At 40.2% G+C, this 20,572-nt stretch overlaps 1 protein-coding gene across 3 annotated transcripts in view; it reads right to left on the reverse strand.

Moving 5' to 3' along the window:
- KMT2A (lysine methyltransferase 2A) overlaps positions 1-20,572 on the reverse strand; it is a 90,401-nt gene that overhangs the window by 37,447 nt on the left and 32,382 nt on the right. For all 3 annotated transcript variants that reach the window (XM_030828994.1, XM_030828993.1, XM_030828992.1), the window contains 10 exons: positions 20,318-20,387; positions 15,071-17,724; positions 12,406-12,583; positions 11,032-11,266; positions 8,993-9,057; positions 7,146-7,523; positions 6,748-6,821; positions 4,940-5,071; positions 4,279-4,392; positions 501-647 (listed from right to left, as the gene is read on the reverse strand). In XM_030828994.1, the coding sequence (XP_030684854.1) occupies positions 501-647; positions 4,279-4,392; positions 4,940-5,071; positions 6,748-6,821; positions 7,146-7,523; positions 8,993-9,057; positions 11,032-11,266; positions 12,406-12,583; positions 15,071-17,724; positions 20,318-20,387 (4,047 nt within the window). The remainder of the gene's footprint in view (positions 1-500; positions 648-4,278; positions 4,393-4,939; positions 5,072-6,747; positions 6,822-7,145; positions 7,524-8,992; positions 9,058-11,031; positions 11,267-12,405; positions 12,584-15,070; positions 17,725-20,317; positions 20,388-20,572) is intronic.

Genomic DNA, 20,572 nt, shown 5'->3' on the forward strand with positions numbered 1-20,572 from the left:
CAGCATTTGCATATAACAAAATGCACATCCTCCCATATACTTTTTTTTTTTTTTGAGATGGAGTCTCACTCTGTCACCCAGGCTGGAGTGACTCACTGCAACCTCTGCCTCCAAAGTTCAAGTGATTCTCCTGCCTCAGCCTCCCAAGTAGCTGGGACTACAGGTGCCCACCACCACACCTGGCTAATTTTTTATATTTTTAGTAGAGATAGGGTTTCACCATGTTGGCTCAGGCTGGTCTTGAACTCCTGGCTTCAAGTGATCTGCCCACCATATACTTTAAATTATCTCTAGATTACTTATCATACCTAATACAATGTAAATAGTTATTATACTGTATTGTTTAGGAAATAATGACAAGAAAAAGTCTGTTCACATAGAGTACAGAGGCAACTACTCATTTTTTCCCAGATACATTCAATCCAAGGTTGGTTGAGTCCAGGGATACAGAACCCACTGATACAGAGGTCCAGCTGTAGTTCTATTACCAGCTTTTTTACCTTTGTAGCCTGATGTTGCCTTCCACAAACGTGACAGAATTTGCAGCGACGACAACACCAATTTTCCAGCTGGTCCTCCAGAGGGCGCTCGTTCTCCTCTAAACAAAACTTGTGGAAGGGCTCACAACAGACTTGGCAATACACAAACTATAGTAAGAACATGGGAAGATAGAAGTATGTCAAATAATATGTAGAAAAACATAATCAACCATACCCTTCTTATATAATTTGAGTTTTAGTAGTCCACTGGCATATATTTAATTCAATACATATTCATTAAGCAATGACTATGTAAAAAAGTACAGTATTGGACACTGCAGGAGATTCAGAGTACTAAAGTGGTAATAACAGTGGAATTAGAAAGTAACAAAATAAACATAATCCAAGATTTAACAGAACATACTAAGTGCCCTAAGAGTGGTATAAACAAAGGGCTATGGGAATATAAAGGAGTGGGGTAGGGGAAATAGGGAGGGTTTAAACGTTTTCTGTAATATACGAAACAGTTGTAAGCTCTGGTTTGTCCTTTCCATTTCTAATTTTATTTTTTAAATTTTTTAAATTTTTATTTATTTATTTTTTTTGAGACGGAGTCTTGCTCTGTCGCCCAGGCTGGGGTGCAGTGGTGCGATCTCGACTCACTGCAACCTCTGCCTCCTGGGTTCAAGCGATTCTCCAGCCTCAGTCTCCTGAGTAGCTGGGATTACAGGCGCGTGCCACCACACCTGGCTAATTTTTTGTATTTTTAGTACAGACAGGGTTTCACCGTGTTAGCTGTTAGCGAGGATGGCCTCCATCTCCTGACCTTGTGATCCACCCGCCTCAGCCTCCCAAAGTGCTGGAATTACAGGCGTGGGCCACCACGCCCAGCCTCCATTTCTAATTTTAGAAATAAGTTATTTTCATATTGATATAGGATTTTCAAAAACACTAATTAGGATAATCCAGAATTTTCTTTTGCCATAAAGGAATTATTGGGACAACTGGTCAAACCTAAATAAGGCCTATAGATCAGATAATAGTAATGTACCAGTGTGTTAATTTCCTGATTTGGTAATTATACCACGGTTAAATACGAGAATGTCCTTGATTTTTAAAAATACACACTAAAATATTTAGAGGTAAAATGGTATATGTCTGCAACTTGTTCTCAAATTTTTAGATACATGTGTATCTACAGGTAAAATGTGTATATGTATTTTACTTGTTATTTTGTAAAATATATACACACAGAGAAACATATTAACCTTTAGGGAATCTGGGTGAGGGGTACCTAGAATTCTTTGTATGACTCATAGTTTTTTTTGTAAGTCTGAAATCATGTCAACATAAAAAGTTTAAAAAATTCGCCTGGAAGAGAGTTCATCAAGCACTGATCATGCTTTAGGAGTGCAGTGCAGGCAGCATGCTATTCTCTAATTTATATTTTAGGAATCCTGTGAGATTGCTATGTACAACTATAAAGAATTTAAATCAGAACAATTATACCCTGAAAAAAAATCTTTTTAATCCCAGAAGTCGAAGGACTGGTGCTATAAAAGTAAGTTATTCCTGTGGGTGGCATATATATGGGTGCAAAGCACTGTATTAGGAGGGAAAAGAGATACAGTAGACCCCTGGCACTTGTAGACTGAATATTCTCAGTCTCAATGATATCTGAACTTCTGCACTTAGAACAGTAAGTTGTTCGTAATAGGGACTAAGAGAATATTTGCTTAGTAAATGAATACCAGGCAATAATTTGTAATTTTGCTAGTAATAACTTCAAATGGCAAGTGGGCAGGGTTGAGTTTCTTAGCTAGTTTGTGTCTCATTGACTGCTCAACATTCAGATTTCAACCTAGCTTGGATTTTCTTATTTTTAAATTTTTTTTTTTATTTTTTTGAGACAGGGTCTTGCTTAGTTGCCCAGGCTGAAGTGCAGTGGCATGATAATGGCTCACTGTAGGCTTGATCTCCTGGGCTCAAGTGATCGTCTCACCTCAGCCTCTCAAGTAGCTGCGACTAGAGTAGCTGGGACTATAGGCACATGTTACCATGCCTGGTATTTTTTTTTTTTTTTAGTACAGACGAGGTCTCACTATGTTGCTCAGGCTGGTCTTGAACTCCTGCGTCAGCCTTCCAAAGTACTGGGATTACAGGCGTGAGCCATTGCACCCGACCTGGATTTTCTTTGCCACCTTTGAATACATATCTTATGTAGTAAGTAATAAGCCAAGGAGGTATCTGCCAGGAATTTAAGAACTGTAAAGGATGTAGCATATGTCCCCTATAAATGACAAACTACTGCTTCCTATTCAAAATTGTGCTACTTTTTCCTTTCTCATTGTAAAGGTGGTACATACTGCAAAAAAACTCAGAAAGATTAAAAAAAAAAAACAGAGAAACAAATAAAGGTCACCCATAATCCAACCACACTTTTAATATTTTGGTGTGAATCCTTCCAGATTGTTTTCTAGATATATATTTTAAAAACACTTTTCCAAACTAAGATGGGATTGTGCTTTATATACTATCTTGTAACCTGCTCTTTTCACTCAGTGATATGTCATGGACAACCTTCCATGTTATTACTGCAATTACTTTTGCACCAACCTAATAACATTAATATATATTATCTTTAGGACTTCATATTTGCCATTATATATGCCCTATACTTTTTTTTTTTTTTTGAGATGGAGTCTCACTCTGTCGCCCAGGCAGGAGTGCAGTGGCACGATCTCGGCTCACTGCAAGCTCCACCTCCTGGGTTCACGCCATTCTCCTGCCTCAGCCTCCCAAGTAGCTGGGACTACAGGCGCCTGCCACCACGCCCGGCTAATTTTTTTGTATTTTTAGTAGAGACGGGGTTTCACCGTGTTAGCCAGGATGGTCTGGATCTCCTGACCTCATGATCCGCCTGCCTTGGCCTCCCAAAGTGCTGGGATTACAGGTGTGAGCCACCGTGCCCAGCTATATGCCCTATGCTTATTTTAACCCATGCTCCCTATAGATGGACTTTTGGGTTGTTTCCAGTTTTTTATTATCATGAACAATGTTGAAATGAACACTTCTTTATATCTACAGATTTGCCAATTTATCTAATTATATCCATAAGTGCTTGAAGTGCAATTGCTATGTTAGAGGATATACCTATTTTAAAGATAAATATATATTTCCAAATAATTCCCTCAGAAAGAAAGATTGTAACTAATCTATATTTCTTTCCACCAACAGAAAGTCCCCATTTATTCAGGATTCTTTTTTATCATGCTTTAATTTCCAGTTTTTGGTCACTAGAGGGCTAAAAAACAGACATCCTCCCTTCACCTCCCCCTGCCACCCACTATGTATTTATTTCTAATTTTGTGAATTATCTATTTCTGTCTTTTGCCTATTTTTTTTCTGGATGTCATTCCTTTTTCTTATTAATTGGTGAGAGCTCTTTATAGACAAAGAGGCTTTGATATACAATATAAAACAACCATCAAGAGCATCCGTTTTAATAGACCACTGTATAATTTTTTCTCTTATTTAGACATCTAACAGAAAGATCAGAACTCTAAGAAAGACTGAATTTAAGAGAGATGGGATTATTGATCTTTTCACTCTCAATAACTTTGCTACTCTAATAGCAGATTCCTTCCCTAAAATCTCTAAAATACTTCAAAACATTTCTTTAGCTGGTTCAAACAGAGAATAGTACCTGCTAAATACCAACAAAACAGACTATAGTAATTTCATCCACAGAAAAATAATCTATGTACTTCCTGGGGTACAAAGAAGCAGGATGCCTTACCTCTACATGCCCACTACTGGCACAGAGAAAGCAAACCACCCTGGGTGTTATAGGAACAGAAGTCAAGATTCCTAAGCCTCCCATCTCCCACACATTTTCTGCTTCACAGTCCTCCTGTGGAGAGAGAAAGGTCACTTAGGAAAGTTTTACAATTATACAACTTTGGATGGAAAATAAGGATGAAAAGCATAAAATTAGTGTGACATCAGAATGTCAGAGTATTTCATTTCAATGAGTCCAAAAATAACTGCTGCTTTAAAAAGTTTTCATCTCAGACACAGACTATTAAAAGGCTCACCTAGTTGTTCAATTCATATTGAATATATTGCAAAAATACACTGGGATTGAATTTCTCTTACAGTTTTGCTAACTCAAGGAATCATCATGGTTTGATACTTTCCATGTGAAGGAATTACTTCCTCTGATACTGCTCAGGATGGATAGGAATGTTTCATTATCTATGTTCTGCAGTCAGTTCACAAACAGTGACCTAACAACACTGACCAAAGCTCTCCCAGCGCTAAACCCGTCTGCTAATGGGAGTTCTTATTCATTCCCCCAGTTGGTACTGATTTCCTCTTTCAGCACCTTTGGTAGTAGCATTTTCTTTATTTAAAGTCTTTGACACTCAATATACTTTATGATCACTGAACACCTTTACCTTAAAGTCCACTCTGATCCTGTGGACTCCATCTGCTGGAATTTTTTGCTTAGAACTATTGCCATTGGAGAGAGTGCTGAGGATGTTCAAAGTGCCTGCATTCTCCTGCTTATTGACCGGAGGTGGTTTTTCCTAAGGAGACAAAAGATGAATATAGAAAAAAATCACACCCTATTTGCCTTCACATTTGCAACCGATAATAATGCAAATGACAAATCTTATTAATAGATCTAAAAACATGTTTCCAACATAAACAGAGAAATAATCTTTGAAAATTTTTTTTAAAGAGATTGGGTCTTGCCTTGTTGCCTAGGCTGCAATACAGTGGCACAGTCACAGTTCACTGCAGCCTAGACCTCGTGGGCTCAAGTGATCCTCCTGCCTCAGCTTCTCAAGAGTAGCTGGGACTACAGGTGCATGCCACCATGCCTAGCTGAGTTTTTAAAATTTTTATAGCAACTGTGTGTCACTGTGCTGCCCAGGTTGGTCTCCAGCTCCTGCCCTCAAGTGATCCTCCCGCCTGGGCCCCCAAAGTGCTGGGATTATAGATGTGAGCCACCACACTATCTCTTTATCCATAATAAATAAAAATAGTGAATACAGGGAAGGGTGATTTTTACTGACAAATAATTGCTAAAGGATGTTGGGGTCAAAAAATAATTATGCCAAATGGCCTTTAGAATAAGCAGATTCCTAGGCTAGAACATATGGGGCCACAAAGAAGGGAAAAGCAACAAGGAAGAGACCAAAAAAGAAACAGGCTAAAGCCTAAACTTTTTTTTTTTTTTTTGAGACAGAGTCTTGCTGTCGCCCAGGCTGGAGTGCAGTGGCGCCATCTCGGTTCACTGCAGGCTCCACCCCAAGGGTTCACGCCATTCTCCTGCCTCAGCCTCCTGAGTAGCTGGGACTACAGGCGCCCGCCACCTCGCCTGGCTAATTTTTTGTATTTTAGTAGAGACGGGGTTTCACCGTGTTAGCCAGGATGGTCTCGATCTCCTGCCCTCGTGATCCGCCCGCCTTGGCCTCCCAAACTGCTGGGATTACAGGCGTGAGCCACCGCGCCCGGCTCCTTTTTTTTTTTGAGATGGAGTCTCACTCTGTCGTCCAGGCTAGAGTGCAATGATGCAATCTCAGCTCACTGCAGCCTCCGCCTCGCAGGTTCAGGCAATTCCCCTGCCTCAGCCTCCCAAGTAGCTAGGATTACAAGCACCCGCTACCACACCTGGCTAATTTTTGTATTTTTAGTAGAGACAGGGTTTCACCATGTTCGCCAGGCTGGTCTCAAACTCCTGACCTCAAGTGATCTGCCCGCTTCGGCTTCCCAAAGTGCCGGGATCACAGGCATGAGCCACCATGCCTTGCCAAGCCTAAATTTTTTTTGGAGACTGTGTTTTGCTTTGTCACCCAGGCTGGACTATAGTGGTGCAATCATAGCTCACTGCAGCCTTGAATTCCTGGGCTCAAGACGATCCTTCTCTCTCAGCCTCCTGAGTACCTGGAACTACTGGCAAGTGCCACCATGCCTGGCTAACTTCTTCTTCTTTTTTTTTTGTTTAAATAAAGACAGGGTCTCGCTATGTTGCCCAGGCTGGTCTTGAACTGCTGGCCTCAAGCAATCCTCCCACCTTAGCCTCATTAAGTGTTGGGATTACCGGTGTGAGCCACCTTGCCCAGCTAAAAGCCTAAACTTGAAGTTTCTTAATTTTAAGAAATTCCACTGCCATCTACATAGAAGTCAAGGATAAGGCTTTTCCCTACAAAATAGAATACATCCCTGAGAAATGGCAGAGAAACAAATCTCTCCTCACCTTTTCTTTTGGTTTTTGTTTTACAGGGATACTTGGGCGGGGAGCCACTTTTTTCTGTTTGCTCTGCTCTGGACCTAAAAAATTCAGAATAAATTGCAGTCAGATGCTGGCAACGACTACTTTAGTACTGACTGACCTGTGAAGAAAGGGGCATTAGAAAAAAAAAAACTATTTAAACTCTAGGCTTCGAACAGGAAATTAAAACAATACCTCCAATTTAACTGGTTTTTTTGTTTCTGTTTCTTTATTATTATACATAATAGTTAGAAAGAGAGCTGATTTTCTTGAACTGAAGACTTCAAATCATACATTTCCTGCTTTCAAATGCTGTTTGAGACATCAGTGCTTTTTTGTTAGTACTTGTGGTTCAGCAATTCCTTCTTGCCCTCCTCACTCACCTGATTCTGGTGGTGGAGGCTGCTTTTTCTTGGGCTCACTAGGAGTGGTTTTGGGAACTTCTTTTCTTGGCGGTCCTGTAGTAGGTGGCTGAGCGGGGATGACCGGTGCTGGCTGGGAGACCTGCTTGCTTGACTTCCTGGAAGCTGGAGTGGTGGCCTGTTTGGATTCAGGCCCAGGGGCCAAGACATTGCCTTCTTCACTCTTTTCCTCAACGGGCTTTCGTGGAGGAGGCTCACTACCGCTTTTCTTTGGGGCGGGATCCTCTCTTGCTGATGGGGTAGGTTTCTGACTAGACTCCACCACGTTCTTCACAACACTGCTCTCTTTGCTGTCTTTCTTTTCACTGGTCTTAGACTTTTTCTCTTTCTTTTTCACAGCTGGGGGAAAAACGCAACAACATCATCTGTCTATAAGTGAGAATAATTTTATTTAAAATAGAATTATAGAGCCACCATATGATCCAGCAATCCCACAGCTAGGTATATACCAAAATAAAGGAAATCAGCATATCAAAGAGATATCTGCACTCTCATGTTTCCTGCAGCACTATTCATGATAGCCAAGATTTGAAAGCAATCTAAGCGTCCATCAAAAGATCAATGGATAAAGAAAATGTGGTACATATCCACAATGGAGTACTATTCAGCCGTAAAAGAGAAAGAGATCCTATCATCTGAAACAACATGGATGGAACTGGAGGACATTATGTTAAGTGAAATAAGCCAGACACAGAGAGACAAACATCACATGTTCTCTTTCATTTGTGGGAGCTAAAAATGAAAACAATTGAACTTATGGAGACAGAGACAGAATGATAGTTACGAGAGGCTGGGAAGGGTAGTGAGGTTGAGGGGGAAAGTGGGGATGGTTAATGGGTACAAAAATATAGCTAGATAGAAGTGAATAAGATCTAGTATTTGATAGTACAACAGGGTGATTACAGTCAACAATAATTTACTGTACCCTTAAAAATAATTACAAGAGTATAATTAGATTGTTTGTAACACAAAGAATAAATGCTTGAGGTAATGGACATCCCATGTACCCTGATGTGATTATTACCCATTGTATGCCTATATCAACATATCTCATGTACCCCCATAAATATATACACCTGCTGGCCAGGTGCAGTGGTGTCTCATGCCTGTAATTCCAGCACTTTGGGAGGCCAAGGTGAGAGGATTGCTTGAGCCCAGGAGTTCAAGACCAGCCTGGGCAACATGGCAAAATCCTGTCTCTGCAAAAAACATTTACAAAAATTAGCCGGGCGTGGTGGTGCACACCTGTAGTCCCAGCTACTAGGGAGTCTGAGGTGGGAAGATGGCTTGAGCCTGGGAGGTCGAAGCTACAGTGAGTCATAATCATGCTACTGCACCCCAGCCTGAAAGACAGAGTGAGACTCTGTTTCAATAAATAAATAAATACACCTGCTATGTATCCACAAAAATTAAAAATTAGTTAAAAAAATACATTTAAAAAATAAAAACGTAGAAATGTGACAGAACAGTCTCAGTTTCCTGCAGTTAAAAGTTAGCATTGAAAGGCTAAAGAAAGTTAATGCCAAGTTGATCAGGTGAAATAGGTATACTTTTATTACTCTAGGAAATATAATGAACTATGATTTTTATATAAATTTTAAAAATTTATTATGGAAAATTTCAAAAATATCCCCCAATACAGGAAATAGTCCAATCAACCCCCATGTACCAATTACCTAGCTTCAACAATCTACTCCCTGAGAAAGAGTTGTACTTTAAAAAAAAAGTATTCTCTTCTACTGGATATATACAACTACACAGCATTTAAGCAAGGAGCATTTGGGGGAAGACCTTTTTAACAACACTACCTTTAGCTTGCTTCTGCAGGTAGGCTTTGGAAGGCATCCATTGTAGATTCTGACATTTTCTCATCCTAGGAAAACAAGGAATAAACCATGAAACAAATTAAATTTAGAAGAGAAGCACTGAAACAAGTGTTCATTTTGTCTGCAACAATCAGTGAATCTTTATTCAGGTTCACATTTTTATAGTTGAAAAAAGCACTGCTCATTACTCAGATTAAATCTGAGCCTTTGAATCCCTGGATCAGCAATTTCACCTACCTTTAGGATCTAAAAGGAGCAAATATCAAATTGTTTTTGAAATGGGACTCAAATTTCTTGTAATCCAACACTGACTAGCACCACACACAAAATGATCAGTCATTATTTCTTGTAGTCACATCAGTCCTACTCTCTTACAAGGTTAATATTCATCAAGTAATCTCAACACAAAACGGACTAAAATTACCAAACAACTCCTTTGCCTACCACTACAATGCTATAATTAAATCTGGTGGCTTTGATATATACTTCACCCCTAAATTTAGATTTAATAAAATTCAAATGTAATCTGAAGTCTACAACTGTACTGAATCCACTTTAACTCTTAAATTTAGTGCAACTTTATCTTGCTATCATGTACTTTTTTGTGATCTGTGGATTATTTTACTTCTTTCCACTAATGGGACTGAGACAAGATTCTTGTTTAAGGTCAGACCAAACCAAAGCACAGAACTACTTCTTGTCTCCTAGAAATTATCTCCCCTGAAGTAAATAATGTAGCATTTCTCCTAACTATTCTTTATATTAATCACTTTCATGTCACTCATTCATTCAGCAAATATCTATTGATACTTATTATTTGTGCCAGGTAGTTTACAAGATGCTTAATCACCAAAATTTCTGTTTATGCTACTATCTTGATCTATTTTAAATAAAGTATCCCAGATGGCAGAAAGTACCTCCACAAACTGACTAAAAAAGAGGAGAAAAAGTAGAGTAATAAAAATTTCCACATAAAAAAATTCCATATTAGGGGATGGCTAAAGGGTACAAAAAATAATTAGAAAGGATGAATAAGACTTAGCATTTGATAGCACAACAGGGTGATTGTAGTCAATAATAACTTAATTGTACATTTAAAAATGACTGAAAGAGTATAATTGGATTGTTTGTAATACAAAGGATAAACGCTTAAGGGAATGGATACCCCACTCTACATGATATGATTATGATGCATTGCATGCCTGTATCAAAACATCTTATGTATACCATAAATATATATACCTACTATGTACCCATTAAAATTAAAACAAAACTTCTTAAAAAAAGCAATTTCATATGAGGCCAAGCACTGTGGCTCACGTTTGTAATCCCAGTACTTTGGGAGGCCAAGGCAGGAGGATCACTGGAGCCCAGGAGTTCAGCGTTGGCAGTGAGCTATGATCATGTCACTGCACTCCAGCCTGGGCAACAGAGCAAGACCCTGTCTCTTAAAAAAAAAATTCCATATGCATGAATATATTCTAAGAGAGAGTGAGAAAGCACAGATATTTATGCAAGGTATCTCTAATGTTTCCTGAATTGTCATAATTTTGTTGGGTCAACAAAATTTCAGTAGACCCAATAAAAATTATACATAAAGTTGTCAGGTTTTAAGTAGAAATCCTCCTGAGCTACAGTCTGATATGGTAGCCACTAGTTACACATGGCTTAAGTTAAACGAAATAAACAATGTGGTTCCTTAGTCACACTAATCACATGTCAAGCACTCAATAGCCACATGTGGCTAATGGCTGCCATACTGAACTAAACATTTCCATTATTGTTGTCTACTATTCCAATAGAACATTTCCATTGTTGCAGAACATTCTATTAATGACAGCACGGCCCCAGAGTATTTCTTATTTAAGCACAGCCTACACCACAAAATCTAACTGTAACAAGTCTTGTAACTCAATTACAACCACATTCAGTTTCCTTATGCATCTCTGCAACAAACTAGGAATAAATAAGCAAGCTTTATGGTTGAGAGGTCAACATCTCAGAGTGAAACACCCACTTACTTGCAGCACTGCTTCTTTATATTGCGACCACCAAACTTGGGCTTATCTAAGCAATTAGTACAAACACCACAGTCCTCAGGCACCTGGCAGCCGGGACACTGCCCACACCGCCTTGATCGACGTCCTTTCTTTACTGGAGGTTCCTGGGGTGCCTTGTTTCTAGTGACAGGTTTAATTGGTTTGATGGGTGGAGCAAGAGGTTCAGCATCTTCTGAGCCAGCAATTGATGACTTGTCTGTTAAAGAAATGTGGCATTAGTTCCAAGGGAGTACTGAATTTGAACCTTGTTTTAATTGGTACTCCAAAAATGAAATATATTAAAATAAAATATTTATATACAGAACTCAGAATCTATTTTAAATAATTATTTAAATGTTTAAAAATGCCAATAACTGGGCCGGGCATGGTGGCTCATGCCTGTAATCCTAGCACTTTGGGAGGCTGAGCCGGGCAGATTACCTGAGGTCAGGGGTTTGAGACCAGCCTGGCCAACATAGCAAAACCCCTCTCTACTAAAAATACAAAAATTAGCCAGGCATGGTGGCACATGCCTGTAATCCTAGATACTCAGGAAGCTGAGGCAGGAGAATTGCTTGAACCTGGGAAGTGGAGGCTGTAGTGAGCCAAGATCGCACCACTGTACTCCAGCTTGGGCAACACAATGAGACTCCGTCTCAAAAAAAAAAAAAGCCAATAACCTGCATCTTGATGAAAGCAAAATTCCAAATACTGAAAACAAAACAGTCTAATCTAAAATCAAGAATAGAAACCAAATGCTTCTAAGGATTCTTCAAACCTCTAAATTTGTTTTGAGTGGCTACTCTGCACTTAAGAACTATATGGCAGCCATGAGAATGTGCCTCCCAGACCTCCAACTACAGAAAGCACAACTGACCTGGGCCCCCGCTTCTGTGCTCTGAAACCCAGTGGTGCAGAGGCCACACTTACCATGGGCTTCCAGGCAGTGACTCGGTGGAAGAGTCACTCCTCCACCTGCTCCCGAGTTGGCCTGTTCCTGAGAGACACAAGACTCCCCTGACAGTCCACTTTTACTCAAAGACTCCTGGACAGCTTTGCTAAACCTTTCTTACCTGCACAGCAGTCTAGGAAGATTCTGCCTTCCCTTCCCCTTCTCCTTCATGGGGGTGAGACGGGCATCACAGTCTGACAGCTCTCCCAGCCTTCCCTGGCTACCTCCCCGTTTTCCTTCTCAGGCATTTCTTCTAATAAAATCCTCATGTATTTAATCCCCTCTTGCCATCTGTTTTTCAGGGGACCTAGACTAACTATGAAGAGCCTACTGGGCATCCCCAGAATAATCAACAAACAAATCAAAAGCCTGTTCCGACTCCAAGATTGACCTTCTTGACCTACCATCATTCCCCATGGAAGACAAAATCTTTTCTCGTTCTTCCCATGGTAAGGCACTCAGGGTGGGCATGTCATCAGGAAACACAGCTCGTTTTCGGCCAAGGGCAACAGCTGCTCTTCTGCAGACATGTTTAATCCGGGGTCCTCGCACAGAGGTCTCTGATGAGTCACTTTCCTGACCCTGAATATGAGGCAATCCAAAAACAATAACAACCATACATGTTGAAATTATAACTGAACGAAGCCAAGGTATACTTGATCAATTTCATGATGATTTAGAATCAAAACATACAACTCTAAATTATTCCCAGCTGATAAATCACATCAAAACAGAAATAAACTATTACTGTATCCTAACTGGCAGCACAAAAAAAGGCCTCTAATCAAAAAATAAAAAACAGCTTGAGGTAGGAAGATCATTTGAGGCCAGGAGTTCAAGACCAGTATGGGCAACATAGCGAGAACCCATCTCTACACAAAATTTAAAAATTGGCTGGGCGTGGTGGTACACACCTGTAGTTCTAGCTACTCAGGAGGCTGGGACAAGAGGATCACTTGAGCCACCCTGTGTGACAGAGCGAGACCCTATCTTAAAAACGAACAAACAACTAAGCGTCTATTCCCAATTATACTACTATTTTAAATTCCCCTCAAAATTCAAGCCACCAGTCTATATTATCAAAAAGTTCAGTGTGGTATAAATATGGTTTATCTAACCAAAAACTATTTTTTATATTTCCTTGATCATCAGAGAAGTTGGGGTGAAATAACTTATAAATGAAAGTATAGGTGGTGGCTCACGCCTGCAACTCCCAGCACTTTGGGAGGCCAAGGCGGGCAGATCACTGAGGTTGGGAGTTTGAGACCAGCCTGACCAACATGGAGAAACCCTGTCTCTACTAAAAATACAAAATTAGCTGGGCGTGGTGGCGCATGCCCGTAATCCCAGCTACTTGGGAGGCTGAGGCAGGAGAACTGCTTGAACCTGGGAGGCAGAGGTTGCAGTGAGCTGAGATCACACCATTGCACTCCAGCCTGGGCAACAAGAGTGAAATTCCGTCTCAAAAAAAAAGAAAGTATAAAAGGCTCCAAAAGAAATGTCTCAGATTTTAAAGACTGCTGCTCCTATCACAAAAACATCCAACATGGTGTTAAAAATAAGTCCCATCATATTCCTGCTACAATTCTCAACTGGCAGAATTACTAAATGTAACTATGGCCCTAGGCTGAATAACATTAATTTTATTTATTTATTTTTTTTGAGACGGAGTCTCGCCCTGTCGCCCAGGCTGGAGTGTAGTGCCGCGATCTCGGCTCACTGCAACCTCCGCCTCCTGGGTTCAAGCGATTCTCCTGCCTCAGCCTCCCGAGTAGCTGGGACTACAGGTGCATGCCACCATGTCCGGCTAATTTTTTGGATTTTTAGTAGAGACAGGGTTTCACCGTGTTAGCCAGGATGGTCTCCATCTCCTGACCTCGTGATCCACCTGCCTCAGCCTCCCAAAGTGCTGGGATTACAGGCGTGAGCCACCGCGCCCAGCCCGTGAATAACATTACAAATCAAGTTTATGGCCATCTTAATCTAACCTGATATGCTGCCATACATAGGCATCTACTACATGACAATTTTTTTAAAAGACCCTAAAGATCAGCAACTTTTCTCAGAAAAGGCCAGTGACTGGCTTACTTTGTTAAACAAATAAATAAAACAATAAAAAAACAAACAAAAATGCTGGTCTTTGTAAAAATCTGTTTGGTATCATCTTAACTAACTGAATTCTATAGCTTTCCTGTTCCATGGCTCAAGGCTAAGTGCTTCTAATCTGTTTGTTTATTTATTTATTTATTTTGAGACAGAGACTTACTCTATTGGCCCAGGCTGGAGTGCAGTGGCGGGATCTCAGCTCACTGCCATCTCTACCTCCGGGGTTCAAGCGATTCTTGTGCCTCAATCTCCCCAGTAGCTGGGACTAGAGGCATGCATCACCATGCCCGGCTAATTTTTTTTTAATTTTTAGTAGAGATGAGGTTTCACCGTGTTGGCCAGGCCAGGCTGGTCTCAAACTCCTGACCTCAGGTGATCCGCCCACCTTGGCCTCCCAAAGTGATGGGATTACAGGCATGAGCCATTGCACCTGGCCAGTACTTCTCATTTGTATTCTGCAAAAACATATTATCTATTGCTCTAATCCCTCATTACTCAGAGGAAAAGAATGCTCCCCTCCGGTTTTCTATTCTATCGGGGATAGTAAAACAATTTGACTATTAAAATGTACCTTTAAAATTAAGTCCCAGGTTTAATTACATCAAACTCATAAGGTACAAACAACTCAGCATCCTCTGTGATACAGTCCCAACCTTAGTACATTCAGCCTTAGTTCACCAAGTTTCCACAGGTGCCAATCCAGCTATCCAGTATTCCTCAAATATGTTTCTTACTTTTCCATTTCTACCCACACTGTTCTCTCTACTTAGAATGTTATGTCCTGCCATTTTCTACCTATCAAAATCCTACTGGTCCTTGAAGGACTACTGCAAATACCACTGCCTCCACCATACTTTTCTTGGTTCTCATAACTGGACGTAATTGAACCACTTAGCCTAAAACTTGCCCATAGAAAGGGCTCAATAAACTGTTAGCTTTAATAGGCAAGGTGGAAAAGAGTACCTGTGCTTTGGGCTGGTCAGTTTGTTTAAGACTCTTACTCTTCTCAATCTTGCAGAGCTGAGCTTTGGCCTTTTTTAGGAGGCTGGCAACCCTCTTGTCAGTCATTGGAAGCTTGTCTGCCTGAGCCAACATGGAGCCTATGGAGGAAGTGGAATGTTTAACAGTGCTAGATGAAGGAGTGGAAAGGCAGAGGGTTTTCTCCTTCTCCAGGGATGGGGCAGTTGGGCCGAGGTCCAAGTTGGTTTTTTCCAGATTTCCTCTCCCTTTCTTTATAAGTATTTTGGTTTTGACAGCTGTTGTATCCCCAAGAGTCACAGAAGTAATATCAGTCCCAGAATCATGTGATGAAGACTTCTTCCGCCCTGTTGCTTTTTTGGCAGAAGATGAAGTGGCAACATCTTCACCAACAACCTTCTCTTTGGAAACCCTACCCACAGGATACAAAGCAGAACTACTCTGAATTTCTGATCCCTTTTTCCTTTTCTCTTTCCTTGACTCCCGCTTATTCTCCTTTTCTCTCTCCCGGTCTCTCTCTCTACTCTTGTCCTTCTCCACGCTCTTGTCAGCATCTCGATCTTTGGACAGCTCCTCTGGGGCCTTGTCTTTATTTCTCCCTCTTTCAGTCTGAGAGCCTGGGGTAAACCAAGGGAAGAGAGGAGTAGGACTACTTGATGAAAATGGCTCTGCCGGAGCACTAGTCTGCTTCCTTGGTCTCTGATTTTTCTCTGCAGATTCCCCAGACTGAGTCAGGGAATGAGAAGGAAAAGTAAAAGTTGGGTTTAAGGCACTAGTGGCGAGAGGACTAACAGAAATGCTTAACGAGGAAGAGACAGAAGACGGGGGGGTGAGAGGTGACAGCTCAGAAGTACTAAGCCTTCCACTTCTTGTCCTCATGGAGTGAGAAGGAGATCTTGGTTCAGATCGAATAGGACTAAACACTTTTCTTTTCCTTTTTCTATTGGATACTCCTGAAGAAGATGTTCCAGCAGAAGTTCGATTACTAGGCAAGGTTACAGACTCAAATATTCTAGAGTGAGCCTCACTTGGAGTAAATCTTGGAGCTCTCAGAAGAGGGCTCCTTTTGTGCATATCAAACCTTGTTCCAGAATGGAGTGGCGAAAACAATCGGGCTGAAGCAGCGGTACCAGATGCAGAAAAACCGGATGCAAAGCCAACGTCCTCGGGAGTTAGTGGAGGGGGTCGGAAATTATCAAATATTGGTTTGCGAATAAGACCTTCTTTGGCATACTTTGCTGAGGAAAAGTATTGTGGCTCTGACCTAGAATGCTTTAAAGAAGTCCACCTAAATGTCGGTTCTCGCAAAATAGATTTTCGCTTCCCTTGCATAGGAGCAGTGGAAGCAGGCAAAAATGGTGATGCTAAGGGGATTGTTGGAGGCATAAGCCAAGGTGTGTGGTCAGAGATACTGGAGGCTGGCTGCAGTGGTGGTGGTGGAGTCAGCAGAGGTGGAGGTGGAGACGAGGAGGTCTGCTGCTGGGGGGCACTTTGTAGAGTTGATAATTTTTTCGTCGTTCTAGATCCAAAACTTCTCTCCGACACTGAATACCTTCTGCTTCTCCTATCATTACTCTCATTTTCTGGGGACTGGGGAATGGGCAGTGGAGTATGAACTTCAGGGGTATCGCTCCGCTCCTCAGGAAGTACCTGAATCTCCTCAGAAGCCTGAGAGTCTGTGGAGGTATCAACACTGGGGCTACTAGATCGGGAGGAGTCTGAAGACATTTGAGAGGAGTGCTGAGAAGCTGCACTTGATTTTTCAGAAGATCCACAGGACGGGGCACTGAATCTACTATTCGGTGTAGACTCTAATCGGGCAATTTTAATTGGAGGGTCATAATCCTCATCCTCTATAAACCGCCGAGGGGTCTTAATGATCCGCGAGGAGATAGCACTGACAACAGGCATGATGAACTGTCGAATATTTTTGACCTGTGTCTTCACCTTTCTTCCCTGCAGCTGAGCTGCTTCTTTTTCAATTTTCTTTTGAGCCCCCTTTTTTGCCCTCTGTAAGAGTTGCTTAGCAATGGTTGCATCTGTCCTTTTTGAAGAAGGAATGATCCTAACTGGCTTAATCCTTCGAGGGCTTTGTCTGACAACTGTCTTATCTTCTTTTGTAAGTGGAGGTGTTCCTTCCTTGTCTTTCCGGACTTTCTGGGGCTTTTCCAGTTCAGAATTAATGAGGAGACCCGAAGGGGTCTTTATCCTTTCTGTTGATGGAGGCCTTCCTCTCCGTCGTACAATTTGTACCCCCTTCCTTCCTATTTGAAGCTTCCCTGTCTTAAACTTAGACTTGAGAGGAGAGAGTTTACCTGCTCTTAATTTTTTAATCTTTGTGGCTTGCTGAAACGTAGCAGAAGGTGTCCTTTTAATTTTTTTCAGGCTATCTTCTTTGTTTCCCTTTGGTAACTCTGAAATGTCCTTTCCATGTGTTATTTTGATTTTTACTCCAGGGAAGGTGGGAGGTCTTCCTCTTTTCTTTTCTATACTTTTAGAATCTTTCTTCTTGATCTTATCTCCAGATTTGGTCTCTGATTTATTTAGAGGGGAAAACACAGATGGATCTGAGAGGATAGCTGAATTTCGGTCAGAGCCACTTCTAGGTCTCCCACGAGGTTTTCGAGGACTAGTTTTAACTGTGTATAGAAATTAAACAATGAAGAGCATATATTTAGCTGTGTAGTTTAGGTTTTAACTAAGCTGAATATAACTTAGCACTGGCCATTTTGTACTGAGTTCAACTTGAGTCTAATGAGTCAATCAAACATCTTAATTGTGCTTAGTTTCTTTTCACCCAAAATTTGCCTCAAAGAAATCAGCAAATAACATTCCACCTGAAAGAACATTTAATTACTTTTTTTGATACAAAAAGATAATAAAAAGTTTTCAGTTGAACAATTAATCCACAAAACTGATTTTCCTACAATTTTAGATGAGCAAGAAGGTTTTTTCTGAATTCAAAGGAATTGTAAAGAAAAAAAATCTGAACTTCCTCGCCATATCCTAGCCACCAAGATTAACATTTAAGAATATGCTTCTAGTTAGTCATCCCATCTTTCCAATTCAGAATTCTGGCTTTGAACAAATTTGAACACGCTGCTCTTCAATCATCAACATACCAACTCCCTGGGCAGCTCAGGGTCTCATATTTCAATCTGTTTTGCCAAAGTAGACTAAGAAAATTTTACTGAATAGAAAAATGTTCATTCATGACACATCAGAATAAGATCACTGAACTCGGTGGCATGTGAACTAATCAGTGAAGTGACATAATGATGTGTCCACTAAATCTACTCCCCTGCCTAGAGGTTCTTGCGCTAGTCTCAAGTTGCAAAAAGATTTAACCTTAACTGATGTCAACAGCAAAGTGACAACTTATTAAATCAAAGTTCTATTCTAAATAAAAGGAATTTGCCAATTTATAAATAAGCTCAGTTTGCTGCTTTTCAAGCCATTCAAGAAAACTAGACTGTTTCTAAAACACCTTGTATAAACCTATATTTTAAAAAGTAGTAAGAGTAGGCTATTTTATCAAATCTTCTTTTCCCGTTTGATAACATTCTTTTGAGACTAAAACTTCCCTTAATAGGCACCAAAAGAGATGAACATTTTTACAATGGAACTACTTTCTAACAGAACAGAAGTCAACAAAGGTTTTATTGTTGAGCTTTCTAAATATAAATGCATTCCTCATCAATTAATTTATGAGACTTCCTTTAATAGATTAAGGATTCACAGCTCCTTTCTCAACATATCCTAATTACAACAAAGGTAATAAACTAGGAGACAGCAGAGAAACCATGTTTCATTTCTCAAATAATGAAGCATATCAAGATGGTTTCTTAGAAAACAAGACAACATTCAAGGTAGACTGGTAGTCAAGAAAAAAACTAAGAGGAAACTATCATGAAAAAGTTGTGAATTAACAAAATAAAACTCCTGCCCGGAGCCTGGGTGACAGAGTGAGACTCCGTCTTAAAAACAAAAACAAAAACAACAAACAAAACAACTCCTGCCCAGAAATACATCAAAAGATTCCTTACCATTGTGGTAGACTTGAACCTGGCCAATCAGAGGGCTTTATCAATTCTGAAAACCTCTTCTATCCTACTTTTTAAAAACTGCTTTTGGTAGATAAGTAGAAGCAGCAGAACACAGAAGAGTCCCAGCACTGCTGCTAACTTCCCTGATCCACAACATATCCAAAGAACTCTCAAACTGGCTATAAATCGTTACTCACGTATTTCATGGACCTCATTTTGTCATCTATAAACAAACAAACAAAAATCCCAGATGATCTCTCAAATTCCTTTCCTATATGAAGTTTTAAGACTTCATCACATGTTAAAGAGAACACTGCTACTGGCCAACTGCCCCCAACTAGAATGGCAATACCACTCCTCTTTAAGAAAAGAAAAACTGTCAACTTGGATGTTTGAATTAGATGATAATATATGATGAAGTGAGACCCTAATGCTAGCATACATCACAAGCTAAGTCAATGTCAAAAAGCAGAAACAGCTAACAATATCATATTTAGCTGGAGTATCTATCCACATAAAATCAAAGAAAACCATATATGAAGTCAGTATGGCAGCACAGATGAGGAATGCATTTTCATCAAAAGATACATAGCTTTCTCCTATACAGAACTGAATTCGGCAAGCCATTAAATGTTATTTCCATTGAGAGTCTTCTTTTAGGAAACTGCTTGTAAGTCTAGAATTTCAAGATATTCTAGATATTTTGTTGGTGAGAATAATGACAAATATTGCTAATTTTCCATTTTTTTATTTTAATACAGCCTTTCAAGAATCAGGTAAAAATGTTTCACATAATGCCAATATTTTGTTTTTGGTTCTTTGACAACAGTGGACCAAATTTCATCTGAAAAAAATAATGGCCAAATTATTCCCAAAGACATATACACTACCACATAACACAAAATGTGTAAATCTGAGGATACTCTTAGTAGGTTACCTTCAGTTTGCCTACCAGATTTCCCAGTAATTCTGTGGAAACCTACTTCCCATGCCCCAAGTAGTTCCCAGAGAGAAAGAATAAACCCAATGTGGCCTTATAGATAAGAGTCCCATAAAGAAGTCTAGCTCATCAGCCATTTCCTAACCCAAGTATGGTAGAGCATCCTTTACATGCAGAGAAGGCAAGGGGAAGCCACAATCTCCTAACAAACAAACTTAAAGGCACCATGCACTTAATTGGCCGTACCTGAAGGAGACCTTGTGGGACTTCGCACTCTGACTTCTTCATCTGAGCCAAAACCTAAGAATTGCTCATCCTACAACAAAGGAAAATTATTTTAAAATCAGAAGCAAAAACGTGCATACAAACACATCCCAAAGAAATGCCCAGAGGAGACACAAATGAATTTGGAAAATTTGCCTTTATATATTAATTATCATCATTCAAATGGATACTATAAAATAACTAATATTGAAATAAATGGACCCAGCCATACAGCTT

Source organism: Nomascus leucogenys, chromosome 15, assembly GCF_006542625.1.
Source record: "Nomascus leucogenys isolate Asia chromosome 15, Asia_NLE_v1, whole genome shotgun sequence".
In the NCBI taxonomy this organism is placed as follows: domain Eukaryota; kingdom Metazoa; phylum Chordata; class Mammalia; order Primates; family Hylobatidae; genus Nomascus; species Nomascus leucogenys.